General features: G+C 42.4%; 1 protein-coding gene across 1 annotated transcript in view; it reads left to right on the forward strand.

The window, feature by feature from the left end:
- LOC110503029 (protein sidekick-2) overlaps positions 1-21,084 on the forward strand; it is a 581,578-nt gene that overhangs the window by 516,755 nt on the left and 43,739 nt on the right. Inside the window, exons 22-33 of the mRNA XM_090217501.1 lie at positions 1,613-1,734; positions 1,902-2,011; positions 2,746-2,896; positions 3,443-3,680; positions 6,884-6,999; positions 7,184-7,373; positions 7,602-7,700; positions 9,857-10,051; positions 10,745-10,946; positions 11,171-11,274; positions 11,792-11,862; positions 12,511-12,646. Coding sequence (XP_090073627.1) covers positions 1,613-1,734; positions 1,902-2,011; positions 2,746-2,896; positions 3,443-3,680; positions 6,884-6,999; positions 7,184-7,373; positions 7,602-7,700; positions 9,857-10,051; positions 10,745-10,946; positions 11,171-11,274; positions 11,792-11,862; positions 12,511-12,646 — 1,734 coding nt within the window. The remainder of the gene's footprint in view (positions 1-1,612; positions 1,735-1,901; positions 2,012-2,745; positions 2,897-3,442; positions 3,681-6,883; positions 7,000-7,183; positions 7,374-7,601; positions 7,701-9,856; positions 10,052-10,744; positions 10,947-11,170; positions 11,275-11,791; positions 11,863-12,510; positions 12,647-21,084) is intronic.

Consider the following 21,084-nt stretch of genomic DNA (forward strand, 5'->3'; position numbering starts at 1 on the left):
TTACCTCAAACTAATCTTAGCGGTCCATCGTAGTCCATGATGAAGATGTTCCTCTTCATGTGTTTCAGTCCGATGCGGGAACCGCACACTCTGCTGATTCCGGCTGCATGTTGGTAGCTCCTGGAAAACTGCACTCACATACACACGTACTTGAATAGAATCTTTGTCATATTCAGCTTTTTCTCCAGCAGGATTTGCAGAGAATAAGCCATCCATAATGTAAAAAGTGAGATGAAATACAATTGCTATTCATTTGGCCGTTTATTCTATCCCTATAAAGAATATGCCAACTTCATGATATTAATAATAAACATTTACATTAGGATATTGTAATTTTTTATTTTTTTCATAACTTAATAAAAATACAATATCCAAATGTAAATGTTTATCATGAATTGGCATACTAATTATAGGGCTATCTCTATGTAAGAGCTTTTTCCAAGATCCCCAACTTTTCCCGCTGATCTAAAACGTTTTGTTTTATCTTATCTCAGAACTTTGAGTTGAGTGAAGTGAAACTTCCATGAGAGCGAGAGACTGCTACTCAACAGCATTGGCTCATCACCAGTGCAGTATCCATTTTAGACCACAAGGCTGCACTGTCACAAAGTAATAGATTTCCCTGTAGTCAACTTTAATCCACAACTTGAACCCATAAATTCAACTTTAACCCACAACTTTAACCCATGAGAGTCCAAGCCCTGTCTAAATAGGGGGACAACATCAACAGATAGCCCCCTCAAAAAATCTAAAGGAAGTTTGTTCTGAAGTGAGAGATATAAGAAAGATCAGGAAACATTTATTATTGTTTTGTACATTTATTTAACCCCTTATTTTTAGCATTAAACAGTCTCCATATATACTGTATTTACATTCATTTTTTAAACTGGTACCGGGGGACCTTCATATGAGTCTTGTGAGGCCTGTGGGCATCCTAGAGCAAAACAACAGACATGTGCATGTTCGTGAGAGTCACATATTAGTGTTCAGCCCAAACTGTTTGGACGCTACAGAAGGAAGTTGGCAGATTGGCTGTACCGAATTCAGATATGTCCCAAGACGCTTGTAAGGGGCGCAGAGCAAAATGGAGAACACCATCATGTTCGTGGGAGTCTCATCTTTCCATAATAGTTTGTAGGTCAAACCGTTCGGAAGCTACAGATGATTTTGTAAGAAGACTGATTTTCGGGATGTCTCTTGGCCTGACAAACACCACTCTACCTCTGTAACCTTTCACTGCTGATGAGGAAGAGCAATGTGAATTGAGATGCATCCAATGCAAAACAAACAGATGTCTCTAGTTTAAACTTATTGGAGAAGTATTGGAGAAGTACCTTCAATCTTTAGCATTTTAATGTAGTAGAAGCATAGTCCTGAATCAGTAAAGATTTAAAAGATAAAACAATTCCATGTAGAAAACCTCAAGTATTAGGTTTTCTGTCGACTCATTACTTCAACTCTTTACTGTATTAAAGGCCTTGTCTGGCCCTTGGATACCCTCTGTTCCTTCCTGTTCTCCTTGTATTATTCCCACCTTTCAAATGGTCAATAATGTGTTGTCTGTCTGTCTGTCTGTCTGTCTGTCTGTCTGTCTATATATCTATCTATCTAGAGCTGCCTGGTCCTCCCACCAACATGGCCATCTCCAACATTGGCCCTCGATCCATCACTCTCCAGTTCAAACCCGGCTACGATGGAAAGACCTCCATCTCTCGCTGGCAGGTAGAGGCCCAGGTAAGGTCTTCTCCCCCAGAGAAAGTCTCTGACCCCTCCCCTGATCTGTGACCCACATCGACTATGGCTAAGTCCCAAATGGCACCCTTTTCCCTATACACTGCACTATTTATAGTGTACCATTTGGGACGCACAATATATAATGTTGTTGTTGTTGTTTTGTATAGGTCAGTGTGATAGGAGACAATGAGGACTGGGTGATTGTTCACCAGTTGCCCAACGAGCCTGATGCCCGATCCCTGGAGGTGCCAGGACTAAACCCATACACATTTTACAGGTAGTGTAACTAACCCCTACACCTTCTATTGGTACCATACTTAACCCATATACACCTTTACCCCTAACCTTTCTACAGGTAGTATACCTCACCTCTAACACCTAACCCTTCTACAGGTAGTGTACCTAACCTCTACCCCTAACCCTTTTACAGGTAGTGTAGCTAACCTCTAACCTCTAACCCTTCTACACGTAGTGTACCTAACCTCTAACCTCTAACCCTTCTACAGGTAGTGTACCTAACCTCTAACCCTTCTACAGGTAGTGTACCTAACCTCTACCCCTAACCCTTTTACAGGTAGTGTAGCTAACCTCTAACCCTTCTACACATAGTGTACCTAACCTCTAACCTCTAACCCTTCTACAGGTAGTGTACCTAACCTCTAACCTCTAACCCTTCTACACGTAGTGTACCTAACCTCTAACCTCTAACCCTTCAACAGGTAGTGTACCTAACCTCTACCCCTAACCCTTCTACAGGTAGTGTACCTAACCTCTAACCCTTCTACAGGTAGTGTACCCAACTTCTAACCTCTAACCCTTCTACAGGTAGTGTACCTAATCTCTAACACCTTATGCAGATTCCTGGGACCATATAACTCAAAACAATACAGCTTTATGATCTCTGTTAATCTAGTCTAGTTTAGATGTAATGAATAGAGCTGTGAGCCCTCTGGGCCCTATGGACCTCTCCTGTGATGACTTTGCTCTTGTTACTTCCCTCCCCCTTGGTAGGTTCCGTATGCGTCAGGTGAACATTGTGGGGACTAGTCCTCCCAGTCAGCCCTCCAGGAAGATCCAGACCTTGCAGGCCCGTCCAGATATGTTCCCTGCTAACGTCACCCTGCGCACGGCCAGCGAGACCAGTCTGTGGCTCCGATGGGTGGTACGTGACGTCTCAACAGACTGACGACATGATATGATGCTCTGGTTTCATCATCAAGCGATGATGACTGACTGTTTGATTTATACTGATTATTATGGATTTCTCTCTCCTTTCTTTCTTTCATTTCTGTCTCACTCTCCACCTCACTCTCTCCACCCCTCTTACCTCTCTCCCTCTCTCTCTCTCTCTCTACCTCTCTCTCTCTCCCTCACCCTCTCTCTACCTCACCCTCTCTCTCCCTCACCCTCTTTCTCCCTCACCATCGCTCTCCCTCACCCTCTCTCCCCCTCCCTCCCTCTCTCCCCTCTGTCCCTTTCTCGCCCTCCCCACATCTACCTCTTACCTCTCCCTCTCTCTCTCTCTCCCTCACTCTCTCTCTCCCTCACCCTCTCTCTCCCTCCCTCTCTCCCTCACCCTCTTTCTCCCTCACCCTCTCTCTCCCTCCCCCTCTCTCCCCCTCTCTCCCTCCCTCCCTCCCTCACCCTCTCTCACCCTCTCTCCCTCTCTCGCCCTCCCCACCTCTACCTCCACCTCTTACCCCCCCAGCCCCTACCAGAGTGGGAGTACAATGGGGACCCAGAGGTGGTGGGCTACCGGGTCCAGTACTCCCGCACAGGCTCCCAGGGTAGGGCACTGACCCATGTGATCGCTGACCGGCTGGAGAGGGAGTTCACCATCGAGGACCTGGAGGAGTGGACAGAGTACGATGTCAGGGTTCAGGCTCTCAACGGCATCGGGGCCGGGCCCTGGAGCCAGCCTGTCAGAGGAAGGACCAGGGAGTCTGGTGAGATCACACTGCCTTTGTCCAAAATGGAACCTAATTCTCTATATAGTATAGTGCACTACTTTTGACCAGGGTCCATAGGGAATAGGGTGCAATTTGGGATGCAGACTCTGTATACGGTAGATGCTGTTATATACTGGTTAATATACTGTTCACATCTCAACAATTGGTGGAGTCTCACACACAGCACTGATGTTCAGTCTTTAATATGGGGGCCTTTGACCTACACACTTCATTAATTTAGGACTTAAAAGGCATGGCCTATGGCTACTGAACCGGTATTCTGATCTACAGAACCAGAATTCTGATCTACAGTACCAGCATTCAGATCTACAGAACCAGTATTTTGATCTTCAGAACCGGTATTTTGATCTTCAGAATATGTGGGTTTGGCCCAGACCTCCTGCATATTAGCTCTTTAGCTATCCATGTGTATGGCATTCGGGCCAAGCTAGCTTTACTCTTTCTTCTTCATGGAGCCATATGAAACACACAACAACCCGTCTGTCTGCCTTACTCTCTCTCTCTCTATCCCCCCCCCCCCCCCCCCCCCCGCTGGTCACTGTGGCTACCAGACTTTAGGGAGTAGAGGAGGAAATTGGGAACACATGGGCTACAATGTGGAATTCCTGTGTTTTTTCCTTTTTTCCACTCACAACATCAACATCTTCAGAATCAGAAGTTTTATATTCACATATAAACTCAACAAAAAAAGAAAAGTTCCTTTTTCAGGACCCTGTCTTTCGTAAAAATCCAAATAACTTCACAGATCTCATTGTAAAGGGTTTATACACGGTTTCCCATGCTTGTTCAATGAATCATAAACAATTAATCAACATACAGGTGTGGAATGGTCGTTAAGACACTAGCAGCTTACAGACGTTAGGCAATTAAGGTCACAGTTATGAAAACTATAGGACACTAAAGAGGCCTTTCTACTGACTCTGAAAAACACCAAAAGAAAGATGCCCATGGCCCCTGCTCACCTGCGTGAACGTGCCATAGGCATGCTGCAAGGAGGCATAAGGACTGCTGATGTGGCCAGGGCAATAAATTGCAATGTCCATACTGTGAGACGCCTAAGACAGCGCTGCAGGGAGACAGGACGGACAGCTGATCATTCTCGCAGTAGCAGACCACGTGTAACAACACCTGCACAGGATCGGTATATCCGAACATCACACCTGCGGGACAGGTACAGGATGGCAACAACAACTACCTGAGTTACACCAGGAACGCACAATCCCTCCATCAGTGCTCAGACTGTCTGCAATAGGCTGAGAGAATCTGGACTGAGGGCTTGTAGGCCTGTGTAAGACAGGTCCTCACCAGACATCACCGGAAACAATGTCACCTATGGGCACAAACCCACTGTCGCCCGGAAAAGACAGGACTGGCAAAAAGTGCTCTTCACTGACGAGTCACGGTTTTGTCTCACCGGGGTGATGGTCGGATTCACATTTATCGTCGAAGGAATGAGCGTTACACCGAGGCCTGTACTCTGGAGCGGGATCGATTTGGAGGTGGAGGGTCCGTCATGGTCTGGGGTGGCAGTGTGTCACAGCATTATCGGACTGAGCTTGTTGTCATTGCAGGCAATCTTCCTGCAGGCTCATCATGACATGACCCTCCAGCATGACAATGCCACCAGCCATAGTGCTCGTTCTGTGCATGATTTCCTGCAAGACAGAAATGGCTAGGGCCATTCCCCCCAAAAATATTTGGGAACTTGCAGGTGCCTTGGTGGAAGAGTGGGGTAACATCTCACAGCAAGAACTGGCAAATCTGGTGCAGTCCATGAGAAGGAGCTGCAGTACTTAATGCAGCTGGTGGCCACACCAGATACTGACTGTCACTTTTGATTTTGACCTACCCTTTGTTCAGGGACACATTATTCAATTTCTGTTAGTCACATGTCTGTGGAACTTGTTCAGTTTATGTCTCAGTTGTTGAATATTGTTATGTTCAGACAAATATTTACACATGTTAAGTTTGCTGAAAATAAACGACAGTGAGAGGACGTTTCTTTTTTTGCTGAGTTGATTATATCCAGGGACGTGTGCCAAGGAAGGAGTCATAGCCTAGCTGGCCTGATTCTCTGGAGCTACAGTCACACCTGGGTTAGACCCTAGGCCTCAGTGTCTATGTGTCTTTAACACACACACACACACACACAATGGCCCATGAAGATGTATTTTTATTTATGTTTTTAACCTTTATTTAACCAGGTAGTCTAGTTGAGAACAAGTTCTCATTTACAATTGTGACATGGCCAAGATAAAGCAAAGCAGTTCGACACATACAACGACACAGAGTTACACATGGAGTAAAACAAACATACAGTCAAGAAAAATAAGTCCATATACAATGTGAGCGAAGGAGGTGGGCTAAGGGAGGTAAAGGCAAAACAAAGGCCATGGTGGCGAAGTAAATACAATATAGCAAGTAAAACACTGGAATGGTAGATTTGCAGTGGAAGAATGTGCAAAGTAGAGATAGAAATAATGGGGTGCAAAGGAGCAAAATAAATAAATACATAAATCTATACATTAGGTGGAGAAGTTGTTTGGGCTAAATTATAGTATACCAGTGCCTGAGCCTATGATTGATTACAGAATGGCAGCCAACCCTGGTATATAAATTGCAGTGGTGCTTAAGGTTTTTGCAGTTTAAAATACATCTCAATGGTCTATGGTAAAGGGTGTCAATTGATCTCAAACACTGAGCGGAAGCATTCATATATAAAATATCACCATAGTCTTGTATAAGCATAAATGTAGCTGATACTAGCCTCCTGGCTTCAAAAGAAAAACCGGCCTTATTCCTAAAATATAATCCAAATCAGTTTAAAAAAAAATTGTACGATGTTGAATATGCAATGTAAAATAGAGGCTGTCATCAATTAATATTCCAAGATATGTATATGAGGTTACAGTCTCAATCTCATTGCCCTGACAAGTAATAATAGGTGAAAGGTTCAGAGGTCTATTTCTTGCTTTAGAAAACAATATTAGTTTAGTTTAGTCAGTAATGAGGATAAGCTTCAACTGACACAAGGTATGTTGAACAGTATAAAAAGCAGTTTGCAAGTTCTGGGAACCTTTTGTGAGAGACGAGGTACAACAATAAGTGACAGTATCATCAGCGTAAAATACCTGGATTTCGGTCTTAAAAGTGATTTTTTAATTTGTTATTCCCTCCAGTCCCCTCCTGTGGCCCCACCAACGTGTCAGCCTTCGCCACAACCTCCAGCAGTATCCTGGTGCGCTGGTTTGAAGTACCAGAACCAGACCGGAATGGGCTGATCTTGGGATACAAGGTGTGTGAGGTGCTTAGTCATCACCCTCACCTCCAAGAGGGATACAATACTGTACACAAAAATAGTTCCATTACTCACTCTCCCACTCTCTAATTCAACATCTTCCTTTTGCTCTTCTCTTCGTCCCTCTCTTCTCCACTCTTCTCACCTATCCTCTGTTTTCTTCTATTCTCTTCTCTTTCAGGTGTTGTATAGGGAGAAGGACTCTGACTCGTCCCTCCAGTTGTGGACAGTGGATGGGAACGCCAGCCACAGTGTCCAGCTGACTGGTCTGGGGAAATACGTCCTCTATGAGATCCAGGTCCTGGCCTTCACCCGCATCGGAGACGGCATGCCCAGCTCACCACTCATACTGGAGAGAACTCTGGACGACGGTATGCACTGGGCAACCTAATATATGCCTTTCTTAATGTATACTACCTGTAGGGCCCTTAGACATCGAGTAGTGGTGGATACAGGATATTTTCAAGCTTTCAAATAGCTTATTCAGAATTTGATATTATAGTATACCAATGCCCACTACCATTCAGTAAACCAATGCATCTGAAGTGAAGAAAGAGGTGTTAAATAGTCTAACCCCTCTGCCACTCTCTCGTCTCCAGTGCCCGGCCCTCCAGTGGGCATCCTGTTCCCTGAGGTCCGGACCACCTCGGTGCGTCTCATCTGGCAGTCCCCGTCCCAGCCTAATGGTATCATCCTGGGTATGTGGTTTGACCTTTGACCCTGATCAGACCTTTCACCTTTAACCTGTCCAGACTCCACAAGAATGACCCTCTCATACAGCAAACAAAAACAACATCACCTTGACTATGATGATTTAGTTATAACCAACTTTTGACCTAGCATCGTAGAACCAACCAGATACTTGTGTTCACCATTATGTTTCAGGCAGGTTCAAAGGGCTTAAAGTAGAACTGCCAGAATTGTTGCAATCAGCGCATTGGCCACATTGAAAAGACACAGAAATTGCAGCCACGACTCAAACTGCCCGTTGTTTTATTTGAAAAAATGTGGTCCTTTATAATGTCCACCACGCCTGTGGCCCCACGAACGTGTGGGGCAGTAGCATGCCGAATATAGCATTTTAACATATTACAACAAAAGAGAGAAATAATATTTGTCCAGACTTTACTGCTATGCTAGCTTGCAGATGTGCATAATATGCTGTGACCCTAACTCCAAATAACAAAAACGTAGCTATAGATTGTTATAACATTTAAATGTCAAACATGTTTTTCATGTTTTTGCACTGCATGGATCACCAGTGCGGTTGAATGCAGCATTGCTGTATGGTGCACTCAAAATGTATTGCAACGTCTGTTGAGTAGCCAGCCGAGGCTCCTGCTCAAATCAAATCAAATGAAATGTATTTATATAGCCCTTCGTACATCAGCTGATATCTCAAAGTGCTGTGCAGAAACCCAGCTTAAAACCCCAAACAGCAAGCAATGCAGGTGTAGAAGCACGGTGGCTAGGAAAAACTCCCTAGAAAGGCCAAAATCTAGGAAGAAACCTAGAGAGGAACCAGGCTATGTGGGGTGGCCAGTCCTCTTCTGGCTGTGCCGGGTGGAGATTATAACAGAACATGGCCAAGATGTTCAAATGTTCATAAATGACCAGCATGGTCCAATAATAATAAGGCAGAACAGTTGAAACTGGAGAAGCAGCACGGCCAGGTGGACTGGGGACAGCAAGGAGTCATCATGTCAGGTAGTCCTGAGGCATGGTCCTAGGGTTCAGGTCCTCCGAGAGAGAGAAAGAAAGAGAGAAAGAGAGAATTAGAGAGAGCACACTTAAATTCACACAGGACACCGGATAGGAAAGGAGAAGTACTCCAGATATAACAAACTGACCCTAGCGACCCCTGGAGGCTGAGACAGGAGGGGTCAGGAGACACTGTGGCCTATCCGAGGACACCCCCGGACAGGGCCAAACAGGAAGGATATAACCCCACCCACCAAATGTTGCTGGAATAAGCCTACATGTATGGTGTTTTGTTGCAGGTTTAGTTTTTTGGTTATTTATGGTCAAGTTTTATAAACCGTAGCCAGACTGCAACATTTTAGTAGCCCAGCTAGGACTGGCATGTGTCTATACACTTAACCCTCCGCTACGCATTGTAAATGGGACACACTAAAGTAGCGCAGTTGAAGTTGAATTCACCTACGCGTGCGCATCAGGCTGTAATTTTATAAAGTTAATGACTCAACTGTTTACTAATTTATACACACTTGTGTGTCCTATTCAGCCCGCGGGCTTTGTTTGACAAGTGCGCTAGCCTATTAGCCACGTTATGACTGACTTGTGATCATTGCCCTTACTAGTTTGATTGTATTGACATTCCCAGCCTTCCCAGTCATCTTCCCGGTTGTCTGTTCTTGTTCAAAATATATTGAAACTGAAAGACTGCATCCAGAATGGGTGGAGGCAGCAAACAATGTACTAGGCCAGCTGTGATTGACAACCCGACAGCAATGTTCTTTGGGACTTCCAAGAAATGCATTGGGGAATTATATTAATCATGCATTGAACTGCATCCATCTATTCTGCCAACAATGCCTTACTGTACATCATGGAATGTTGAGTCAAATGAAGATGTTTTTGAAGCATAAACTGAGTATTTGATATTTTTGACTGATATGATTGTCTGTTTGTCTGCAAAGCAGTTAAAACACTGTCAGTTCCACTTTAAAAGGTGGGTGTCCATATCTTCAGAAGGAAATGTTGACAGACATTAAGGATAATCATCATATCTTCTGAAGGAAATGTTGACAGACATTAAGTTTAATCATCAAGTTAATAGTGTCTGACTCTGACTCTATGCTTTCATATTGTGCTTTCTGTTTTCTCTTCTCAGCCTATCAGATCACGTATCGTCTGAACTCGACCAATAGCAACACGGCCACAGTGGACGTCTTAAACCCGAGTGCTCGCCAGTACATGGTGACTGGCCTGAAACAAGAGTCAGTGTACGTGTTCCGCATCACAGCCCAGACACGCAAGGGCTGGGGGGAGGCTGCAGAGGCACTGGTGGTCACCACCGAGAAGAGAGGTAAATGTGATTTGAAAGATATGTCAGATGACGTGTTACATCACATTAGTGTATGAGTTATTGTACTTATTGAATATACCAAAAAGTGAGGTTACTATGGAAACATATGGAAAAGTTATAGTATGAGTTATTGTAGTTTATAGGACATTCCAGAAATAATTGTGTATTTTGTGTACTTAGATCAAGTTTTATGTTACATTAGCATATGAGTTATTGTACTTATAGAGCATACCACAGAATACTGTCTACATGTGTTAGAGAGCAGGCAGGTTTATTTTCTCAGGGTTGACACAAAATGTTAGAGTGGCTGGGCTAAGTCAGGCAGTTACCGTAAACAACAGAGAATTCCATCGAGTTTAGAAGAAACACTCATCTCATCTGATAGTGGTTTACACATTCAGCACATTGGTTTCTAATGAGTCATATTCTGCCCGGTTACATCTGCAGTAATAAGCTATTTGTTTAGTGCTTTTAGACAAGCACTTGAAGTTAGTGAGTACTGTAGGCTAATGATATTGTGTGTGGTCATTTGTTTAACCTGATAAGAACTGACAGTACACAGTTCAAACTTTCTTTCTGTTATCGTAGAACTGTTGTTGTTAACCTTGTTAGCCTCTTTAACCCCCTCTGTTTTCCCCTCTCTCTTCCCCTCTTCCTCTGTCTCCCCTCTCTCTTCCCCCCCCCCCCCCCCAGCTCGCCCTCAGCCCACGGGTCGTCCCATGGTGCCCCAAGAGAATGTTCAGGCCCGCAGCGTGTTGTTGTCATGGGAACCAGGCAGCGATGGCCTCTCTCCGGTCCGCTACTACACCGTGCAGCTGAGAGAACTGCCCAACAGCAACTGGACCGTCCACTCTGCCTCGGTCAACCACGAGTCTAGCTTCTACATAGTTGGCAGGTACAGTATAGACCCTACCTAGCACACTACCTAGCACCCCACCCAGTGCACTAACAGGGGTACCTAGTGGAAAGTTTCCTATAACAGTATAGACCCTTGAGCTGAGATATTTGAGATATTTGCTTGGAAAAGCTGCACTTAGCCCTAAATGGAACTTGAAAGGTTGAAAAAAATATTGTAACGACTGAGAATTATGTTGTCATGCGTTACATCTCTGTTGCTAGGCTGAAGCCCTTCATCTCCTACCAGTTTAGAGTGAAAGCCACCAACGACATAGGAGACAGTGAATACAGCGAGGAGAGTGAAGTTATCACCACACTACAGGACGGTAAGAAACTCTTTTTACGTTGTGGTATATTACTGCATTGAAAATAAAGATCCTTGTGGACATCATATTATCCACACATGATTTGGTCTTCATTGTCCTTGGATATGTCACATTGACACATTTGTAGGGTTCTATAAAGTATGTTTTACATCAGTGTTGGGTTAGAATCTTTCCCTGATCAGAATGTCAGGATGAGTTAATGTAATGCTGTGGTGAGGACATTATTGGCAGCAGCAGAATTGGTGATGTCATCTTCACCATCTGTGGTTGCTGTGTGACGGGGGGGGGGCACTTAAAACCAAACAATGTCAACCGAGCAGAACTAACTTTAATTCAAGAAATGTTCTTCCTTCAAATCAATGTCATGCCCATATTTGACTTGTTTACCAGTGGGTGATATGTTCTCTTTAGTTGTGTATGCTGTGAATACCACTGCGTTAGTTATTTGCACCTGGTGGTAGTCTCAACTAATTGTCCTCACTTTCAACCTTTGTTCTTTTCTCTCCTTCTGTTGCAGCCCCTGATGAAGCCCCCACAATCCTCTCTGTCACACCACACACAACTACATCCGTGCTGATTCGCTGGCAGGTAAGAAGAGACGTGGTGATTGGTCCTGATGTCTGTCTTCGTATCCGCAGTAAAACCCAGTCATCTGTCAGTCAGTGGGTGGTAATGAGAGGGTAGCACGGTGAATAGGGTGTACTTAGACTGAGTGGAACACACACCTCCTCTCTCTAACACTAACACCTGAATTAGCAGGTCATAACGGGGAGATGGAGAGTTCCCAGGTTACTGCCTGTAGGAGTTTTACAGCGAGACATCCAAACTCTTCTCTCTTTCCCCTGTTCTCTCTCTCACTCTTCTCTTTTCCATTTGTTCTGGGCCTGTTATCTAATGTTTTACAACAGGGGAATTTCTGTCTGTGTGAGTCAGCCATGGATGAGATCCGGTTGTCTGGGGATTTCTGTCTGTGTGAGTCAGCCATGGATGAGCTCCGGTTTTCTGGGGATTTTTGAATCCTCCTTTATCTTAGTCCTGTTGTACACTGGCCATGCTTTGCCGGGGAGGGCTTGCCATAAATGGGATGATCGTAAAGCGAGTTATAAATTAAATATATTATTATTTTTAATCAAATATCTAGTTAGCTTGCTCGTCTTTGTAAATATGACTGTCTGTGAAAGAGACTATGTTGAACATGACCTAATGGTAGTCTCACGTTATGTTTTGTCATCACAGCATCCGTCTGAGGAGAAGATTAATGGTATCCTCCTGGGTTTCCGGATACGATACCGGGAGCTCATGTACGACCGCCTTCGCAGCGTCTCCATACGCACCGCCAACAGCCCTTCCAATACATGGACCGAGCTCAACTGTGAGTATTGTCATAACCTCCCCACAATGCTCCTACAACCTCACATCAACCACCATCTCTCAAGAAGGCCACACAGAACTCCATCAGAAAGTGTACCAAACATTCTCCTATATTGTCTTCCTGTAACACTGGCTGTGCCTGACACCTGACACTACACTTCTTAGAATCAGTCCCTTCTAATAGTCTTCTACTATTTGCTCGGTCTGTGTGATGTTTCATTTCTCTTTGATGAAGTTAGTGTGGGTTTCTATGTCTGTGTGATGTTTCATTTCTCTTTGATGAAGTTAGTGTGGGTTTCTATGTCTGTGTGATGTTTCATTTCTCTTTGATGAAGTTAGTGTGGGTTCCTATGTCTGTGTGATGTTTCATTTCTCTTTGATGAAGTTAGTGTGGGTTCCTATGTCTGTGTGATGTTTCATTTCTCTTTGATGAAGTTAGTGTGGGTTCCTATGTCTGTGTGATGTTTCATTTCTCTTTGATGAAGTTAGTGTGGGTTCCTATGTCTGTGTGATGTTTCATTTCTCTTTGATGAAGTTAGTGTGGGTTCCTATGTCTGTGTGATGTTTCATTTCTCTTTGATGAAGTTAGTGTGGGTTTCTATGTCTGTGTGATGTTTAATTTCTCTTTGATGAAGTTAGTGTGGGTTTCTATGTCTGTGTGATGTTTCATTTCTCTTTGATGAAGTTATTGTGGGTTTCTATGTCTGTGTGATGTTTCATTTCTCTTTGATGAAGTTAGTGTGGGTTTCTATGTCTGTGTGATGTTTAATTTCTCTTTGATGAAGTTAGTGTGGGTTCCTATGTCTGTGTGATGTTTCATTTCTCTTTGATGAAGTTAGTGTGGGTTTCTATGTCTGTGTGATGTTTCATTTCTCTTTGATGAAGTTAGTGTGGGTTCCTATGTCTGTGTGATGTTTCATTTCTCTTTGATGAAGTTAGTGTGGGTTTCTATGTCTGTGTGATGTTTCATTTCTCTTTGATGAAGTTAGTGTGGGTTTCTATGATTGTGTGGGTTTTTCACTGGTTCTTGCAGAACAGTCACATCAAATTGTATTTGTCACATGTGCCAAATACAACAGGAGTAGACTTTACAGTGAAATACTTACTTACAATCCCTTAAGCAGAGTTTTTTTTAAGTAAGAAAATATTAGCTACATTTTGTTATGTATACAGCGGCTTCGGAAAGTATTCAGACACTGACTTTTTCCACATTTTGTTACGTTACAGCCGTATAAAATGGATTAAATTCCTTTTTTTCCTCATCAATCGACACACAATACCCTATAATAAAAAAAAGTAAAACAGTTTTTTTTAAATGTTTGCAAATGTATTAAAAATTAAACAGTATTCAGACCTTTTGCTATGAGACTGGAAATTGAGCTCAGGTGCCTCCTGTTTCCATTGATCATTGTTGAGTCCACCCGTGGTAAATTCAATTGATTGGACAGATTTGGAAAGGCACACACTGGTCTATATAAGGTCCCACAGTTGACAATGCATATCAGAGCAAAACCCAAGCTATGAGGTCAAAGGAATTGTCCGTAGAGCTCCGAGACAGTATTATGTCGAGGCACGGATCTGGGGAAGGGTACCAAAACATGTATGCAGCAAGGTCTCCAAGAACACAGTGGCCTCCATTATTCTTAAATGAAAGATATTTGGAAACACCAAGACTCTTCCTAGAGCTGGCTGCCTGGCCAAACTGAGCAATCGGGGGAGAAGGGACTTGGTCAGGGACGTGACCAAGAACGCGATGGTCACTCTGACAGAGCTCCAGAGTTCCTTTGTGGAGATGGGAGAACCTTCCAGAATGACAAACGTCTCTGCAGCACTCCAACAATCAGGCGTTCATGGTAGAGTGGCCAGACAGAAGCTACTCCGCAGTAAAAGGCACATAGGGGAAAGAGGGATACCTAGTCAGTTGTACAACTGAAATGTGTCTTCCGCATTTAACCTAACCCCTCTGAATCAGAGAGGTGCGGGGGGCTGCCTTGATCGACATCCACGTCTTCGGCGCCTGGGGAACAGTGCTCAGGGGCAGAACGACAGATTTTTACATTGTCAGCTCGGGGATTGGATCCAGCAACCTTTTGGTTACTGGCCCAACTCTCTAATGACATCCACTTGGAGTTTGCCAAAATGCACCTAAAGACTCTCAGACCATGAGAAACAAGATATTCTGGTCTGATGAAACCAAGATTGAACTATTTGGCCTGAATGCCAAATGTCACGTCTGGAGGAAACCTGGCACAATCCCTATGGTGAAGCATGGGGGTGGCAGCATCATGCTGTGTTTATGTTTTACAACGGCAGAATAGGACAATGACCATAAGCACTGTCATGACGTGGCCCTTTCTGGGTACAGATCGTGGCTTCCCCCTCTCTCACTCCTACACCCAGGTTCTGTTATCTCAGGTTATCTCAGGTTATAAAATTCTGGTGGAGACTCTCTCCCCCAGGCCATGCAGAAAGAGAGACATATAGAGTGGGGCAAAAAAAGTATTTAGTCAGCTACCAATTGTGAAAGATGAGAGAGACCTGTAATTTTAATTATAGGTACAGTTCAACTATGACAGACAAAATGTGGGAAAAAATTCCAGAAAATCACATTGTAGGATTTTTAATGAATTTATTTGCAAATGATGGTGGAAAATAAGTATTTGGTCAATAACAAAAGTTTATCTCAATACTTTGTATTATATATATATACCCTTTGTTGGCAATGACAGAGGTCAAACGTTTTCTGTAAGTCTTCACAAGGTTTTCACACACTGGTATTTTGACCCATTCCTCCATGCAGATCTCCTCTAGAGCAGTGATGTTTTGGGGCTGTTGCTGGGCAACACGGACTTTCAACTCCCTCCAAAGATTTTCTATGGGGTTGAGATCTGGAGACTGGCTAGGCCACTCCAGGACCATGAAATGCTTCTTACGAAGCCACTCCTTCGTTGCACGGGCGGTGTGTTTGGGATCATTGTCATGCTGAAAGACCCAGCCACGTTTCATCTTCAATGCCGTTGCTGATGGAAGAAGGTTTTCACTCAAAATCTCATGATACATGTCCCCATTCATTCATTCTCCACATTTCATAGCGAACACAAAACTATGAAATAACACATATGGAACCATTCAGCAACAAATAAGTGTTAAACAAATCGAAATATATTTGAGATTCAAATAGCCACCCTTTTCCTTGATAACTGCCTGCTTTTCCTTCACTCTGCGGTCCAACTCATCCCAAACCTTCTCAATTTGGTTGAGATCGGGTGATTGTGGAGGCCAAGTCATCTGATGCAGCACTCCACCACTCTCCTTCTTGGTCAAATAGCCCTTACACAGCCTGGAGGTGTGTTGGGTCATTGTCCTGTTGAAAAACAAATGATAGTCCCACTAAGCCCAAACCAGATGGGATGGCGTATCGCTGCAGAATGCTGTTGTAGCCATGCTGGTTAAGTGTGCCTTGAATTCTAAATAAATCACAAAGATTGCAACCAGCAAAGCACCCCCACACCATAACACCACCTCTGTGCTTTACGGTAGGAAATACAAGTGGAGGTCATCCGTTCAAAGACACCGCGTGTCACAAAGACACGGCGGTTGGAACTAAAATTCTCCAATTTGGACTCCAGACCATTGCTCATGTTTCTTGGCCAAAACAAGTATCTTCTTCTTATTGGTGTCCTTTAGTAGTGCTAGTGCAGCAATTTGTGCATTAAGGCCTGATTCACATAGTCTCCTCTGAACAGTTGATGTTGAGATGTGTCTGTTACTTGAAGCGTTTATTTGGGCTACAATTTCTGAGTCTGGTATCTCTAATGAACTTATTATTATTCCAACAAGGAACACAGACTGAGACCAAGGTCTCTTTTACAGCTGGGTCCTGCGTATTCATGTTTACACATACAGTTTAGGTACAGTGATTAAGAAACTGCACAAGACAAACACAATGATCACAGATAACACAAAAACATACAGCAACATATTACATTTACACACAGGTTATTCCCCTAACAGCACAAGAACTTGCATTACCCGAAACAGTTACAAGCAATACAAAAAATAAAAATCCTCCAATAAATATTTAAAATGGGCGACAGGGGGACAAGAGTCTCAGGTTTAAGTTTAGTCTGCAGGCTATTCCATAAGCAAGGAGCGAAGCCACTCCGTAACAGGAAAAGGCAGCCATACCCAACTCTGTGGAAATCACATGGGCCTCAAGTGTAATCCATGCTTGAGACCTGGTTTTAGGAATTATAATTATAATATTGATGAGTGATGATAAATAAGAAGGTAGCTTATTCAGAAGTGCTGTATAGACAAACACGAGAGCATGTTGTTCTTGTCTCACAGACAGTGAAGTCCAACCCACATTTTGATATAAAACTCAGTGGTGAGTTCTGTAGCTGGTGCACATAAGTGCGCAATGATAAGTAGCATCCAGCGATTTAGGTGTTGATGCCGTAGCATGCATGTATATAATATTCCCATAATCTATAACAGACATAAAAGTAGCTTGCACAATTTGTCTTCTATTTGTAGAGGACAAACATGTCCTGTTTCTATAGATGAAGCCTAGCTTGATTTTTAGCCGTTTACAAAATTGGTCAATATGCATTTTAAAAGACAGTTCATCATCCAACCATATCCCTAAGTATTTATACACAGAGACCTGATTAATTCGAGAACCATCTAAACTCGTAAGTGTAAGTGTATTTTCAACCAACTTTTTGAACCTATTAAAAATCATAAATGTGTTTTCTTTGCATTTAAAACCAGTTTCAGCTGTATAAAATACCCTTGTAAAACTTAAAATATGTCTCCAATAGTGATAATGCTTGGTCGATTATCCTCTGCAGTTGAGGTAACTCTGGGTCTTCCATTCATGTGGTGGTCCTCATGAGGGCCAGTTTAATCATAGAGCTTGATGAAACTTTCAAAGTTCTTTCCTGAAGCCCACGATCATCTAATTTGTTTTGTTGATGTTGAGTGAGAGGGTATTTTCCTGGCACCACACTCCCAGAGCCTTCACCTTCTCCCTGTAGGTTGTCTCATCATTGTTGGTAATTAAGCCTACTACTGTTAGTCGTCTGCAAACTTGATGATTGAGTTGGAGGTGTGCATGTCCATGCAGTCATGGGTGAACAGGGAGTACAGGAGGGGGCACCCTTTTGGGCCCCAGTGTTAAGAATCAGCGAAGTGGAGGTGTTGATTCCTACCTTCACCACCCATCAGGAAGTTCAGGACCCGGTTGCGCAGGGCGTGGTCCATACCCAGGGCCTCAAGCTTAATGATGAGCTTGGAGGGTACTTTGGGGTTGAATGCTGAGCTATAGTCAATAAACAGTATTCTTACATAGGTATTCCTCTTGTCCAGATGGGATAGGGCAGTGTGCAGTCCAATGGCGATGGCATCGTCTGTGGATCTATTGGGGCGGTAAGAAAATTGAAGTGGGTCTAGGGTATCAGGTATGGTGGAGGTGATGTGATCCTTGACTAGTCTCTCGAAGCACTTCATGATGAGCGAAGTGAGTGCTACAGGGCGATAGTCATTTAGTTCAGTTACTTTTGCTTTCTTGGGTACAGGAACAATGGTGGCCATCTTGAAGCATGTGTGGACAGCAGACTGGGATAGGGAAAGATTTAATATGTCCATAAACACTCCAGCCTGCTGGTCTGCGCATGCTCTGAGGACCCGGCTGGGATGCCATCTGGGCCGAAAAACCTGAAAATAGTGTGCAGCGACGCATCCCATCCAACCTGAAAGAGCTTGAGAGGATCTGCAGAGACAAATGGGAGAAACTCCCCAAAGCGTGCCAATCTTGTAGCGTCATAGCCAAGAAGACTCAAGGCCGTAATCAGTTTCAAAGATGGTTCAACAAAGTACTGAGTAAAGGGTCTGAGTATTTATGTAAATGTGATATTTCTGTTTTCTTTTTAGTATAAATATATATATATATTTTTTACATTTTGCTTTGTCATTATGGGGTATTGTGTGTGGATTGATGAGGGGGAGAAAATATTTAATCCATTTTAGAATAAGGGTGTAACATAACAAAATGTAGAAAAAGCCAAGGGGTCTGAATTCTTTCAGAAGGCACTGTGTGTGTGTGTGTGTGTGTATATATATATATATATATATATATATAAATAAATATAAATGCAGTTGAAGTCGGAAGATTACATACACCTTAGTCAAATACATTTCCTGACATTTAATCCTGGTAAAAACTCCCTGTCTTAGGTCAGTTAGGATCACCAAATAATTTTAAGAATGTGAAATAGAGAATAATGGTAGAGAGAATGATTTATTTCAGCTTTAATTTCTTTCATCACATTCCCAGTGGGTCAGAAGTTTACATACACTCAATTAGTATTTGGTAGCATTGCCTTTAAATTCTTTAATTAACTTGGGTCAAATATTTCAGGTAGCCTTCCACAAGCTTCCCACAATAAGTTGGGTGCATTTTGGCCCATTCCTCCTGACAGAGCTGGTGTAACTGAGTCAGGTTTTTTCAGTTCTGCCCACAAATTATATGATTGAGGTCAGGGCTTTGTGATGGCCACTCTATACCTTGACTTTGTTGTCCTTAAGCCGGTTTGCCACAACTTTGGAAGCTTGGGGTCATTGTCCATTTTGGAAAACACATTTGCGACTAAGCTTCAACTTCCTGACTGATGTCTTGAGCTGGTGCTTCAATATATCCACATAATTTTCCTCCCTCATGATTAAATATATTTCTTGAAGGGCACCAGTCCCTCCTGCAGCAAAGCATCCACAACATGATGCTGCCACCCCCGTGATTCACGGTTGGGATGGTGTTCTTGGGCTTGCAAGCCTCCCCCTTTTACCTCCAAACATAACAATGGTCATTATGGCCAAACAGTTCTATTTTTGTTTCATCAGACCAGAGGACTTTTCTCCAAAAAGTATGATCTTTCTCCCCAAGTGCAGTTGCAAACCGTATTCTGGCTTTTCTATGGCGCTTTTGGAGCAGTGTTTTCTTCCTTGCTGAGCGGCCTTTCAGGTTATGTCGATATAGGACTCATTTTACTGTGAATATAGATACTTTTGTACCTGTTTCCTCCAGCATCTTCACAAGGTCCTTTGCTTTTGTTCTGGGATTGATTTGCACTTTTCGCACCAAAGTACGTTCATTTCTAGGAGACAGAACACGTCTCCTTCCTGAGTGGTATGACGGCTGCATGGTCCCATGATGTTTATACTTGCATACTATTGTTTGTACAGATGAATGTGGTACCGTCAGGCATTTGGAAATTGCTTCCAAGGATGAACCAGACTTGTGGAGGTCTACAATTTTTTTTTTTTTAGGTCTTGGCTGATTTCTTTTGATTTTCCCATGATGTCAAGCAAAGAGGCACTGAGTTTGAAGGTAGGCCTTGAAATACATCCACAGGTACACCTCCAATTGAATCAAATGATGTCAATTAGCCTGTCAGAAGCTTCTAAGCCATGACATCATTTTCTGGAATTTTCCAAGCTGTTTAAAGGCACAGTCAACTTAGTGTATGTAAACTTTTGACCCGCTGGCATTTTGATACAGTGAATTATAAGTGAAATAATCTGTCTGTAAACAATTTTTGTGTTAATTATAATTCCCAAGAAATTTGTAGAGTGGTTGAAAAACGAGTTTTAATGACTCCAACCTAAGTGTATGTAAATTTCCGAATTCAACTGATTTTATATATATATATATATATATATATATATATATATATATATATATACTCAGTTGAGTATATACTGAGTATATATACCTCTCAAAAAAGTAAAGGGAACCCTAAAATAACACATCCTAGATCTGAATGAATGAAATACTTGTGTATATATGTGTATATATATATGTGTATATGTATGTGTGTGTATGTATGTATATATATATATATATATATATGTGTATGTGTATATGTATGTGTGTATGTATATATATATATATATATATATATATATATATATATATATTTATATATGTGTATATATATGTGTTTGTGTGTGTATGTATATATATATGTGTGTATATGTATGTGTTTGTGTGTGTATGTATGTATAAAAACAAAAACATAGATAATAAACACTGAGTAGCAGCAGCTTAAAAAATGTCAATGCAAAGTGTTGCTTCCTAAATGGACAGTTTAATTTCACAGAAGTGTGATTGACTTGGAGTTACATTGTTTTGTCTAACTTAATTTTTTTTGAGCAGTGTATATATATATATATCTCTTGTTTATCAGTGTTTATTGTCTATGTTTTATATATACATACAGACATACATACATACACACACAAACACATACATAAATATATATATATATATATATACATACATACATACATACATACATACATACATACACACACACACAAACATATACATATATATATATATATATATATATATATACAGTGCCTTGCGAAAGTATT

The sequence above is a fragment of the Oncorhynchus mykiss genome, chromosome 23, assembly GCF_057628025.1.
Source record: "Oncorhynchus mykiss isolate SJ-2025 chromosome 23, ASM5762802v1, whole genome shotgun sequence".
Taxonomy (NCBI): domain Eukaryota; kingdom Metazoa; phylum Chordata; class Actinopteri; order Salmoniformes; family Salmonidae; genus Oncorhynchus; species Oncorhynchus mykiss.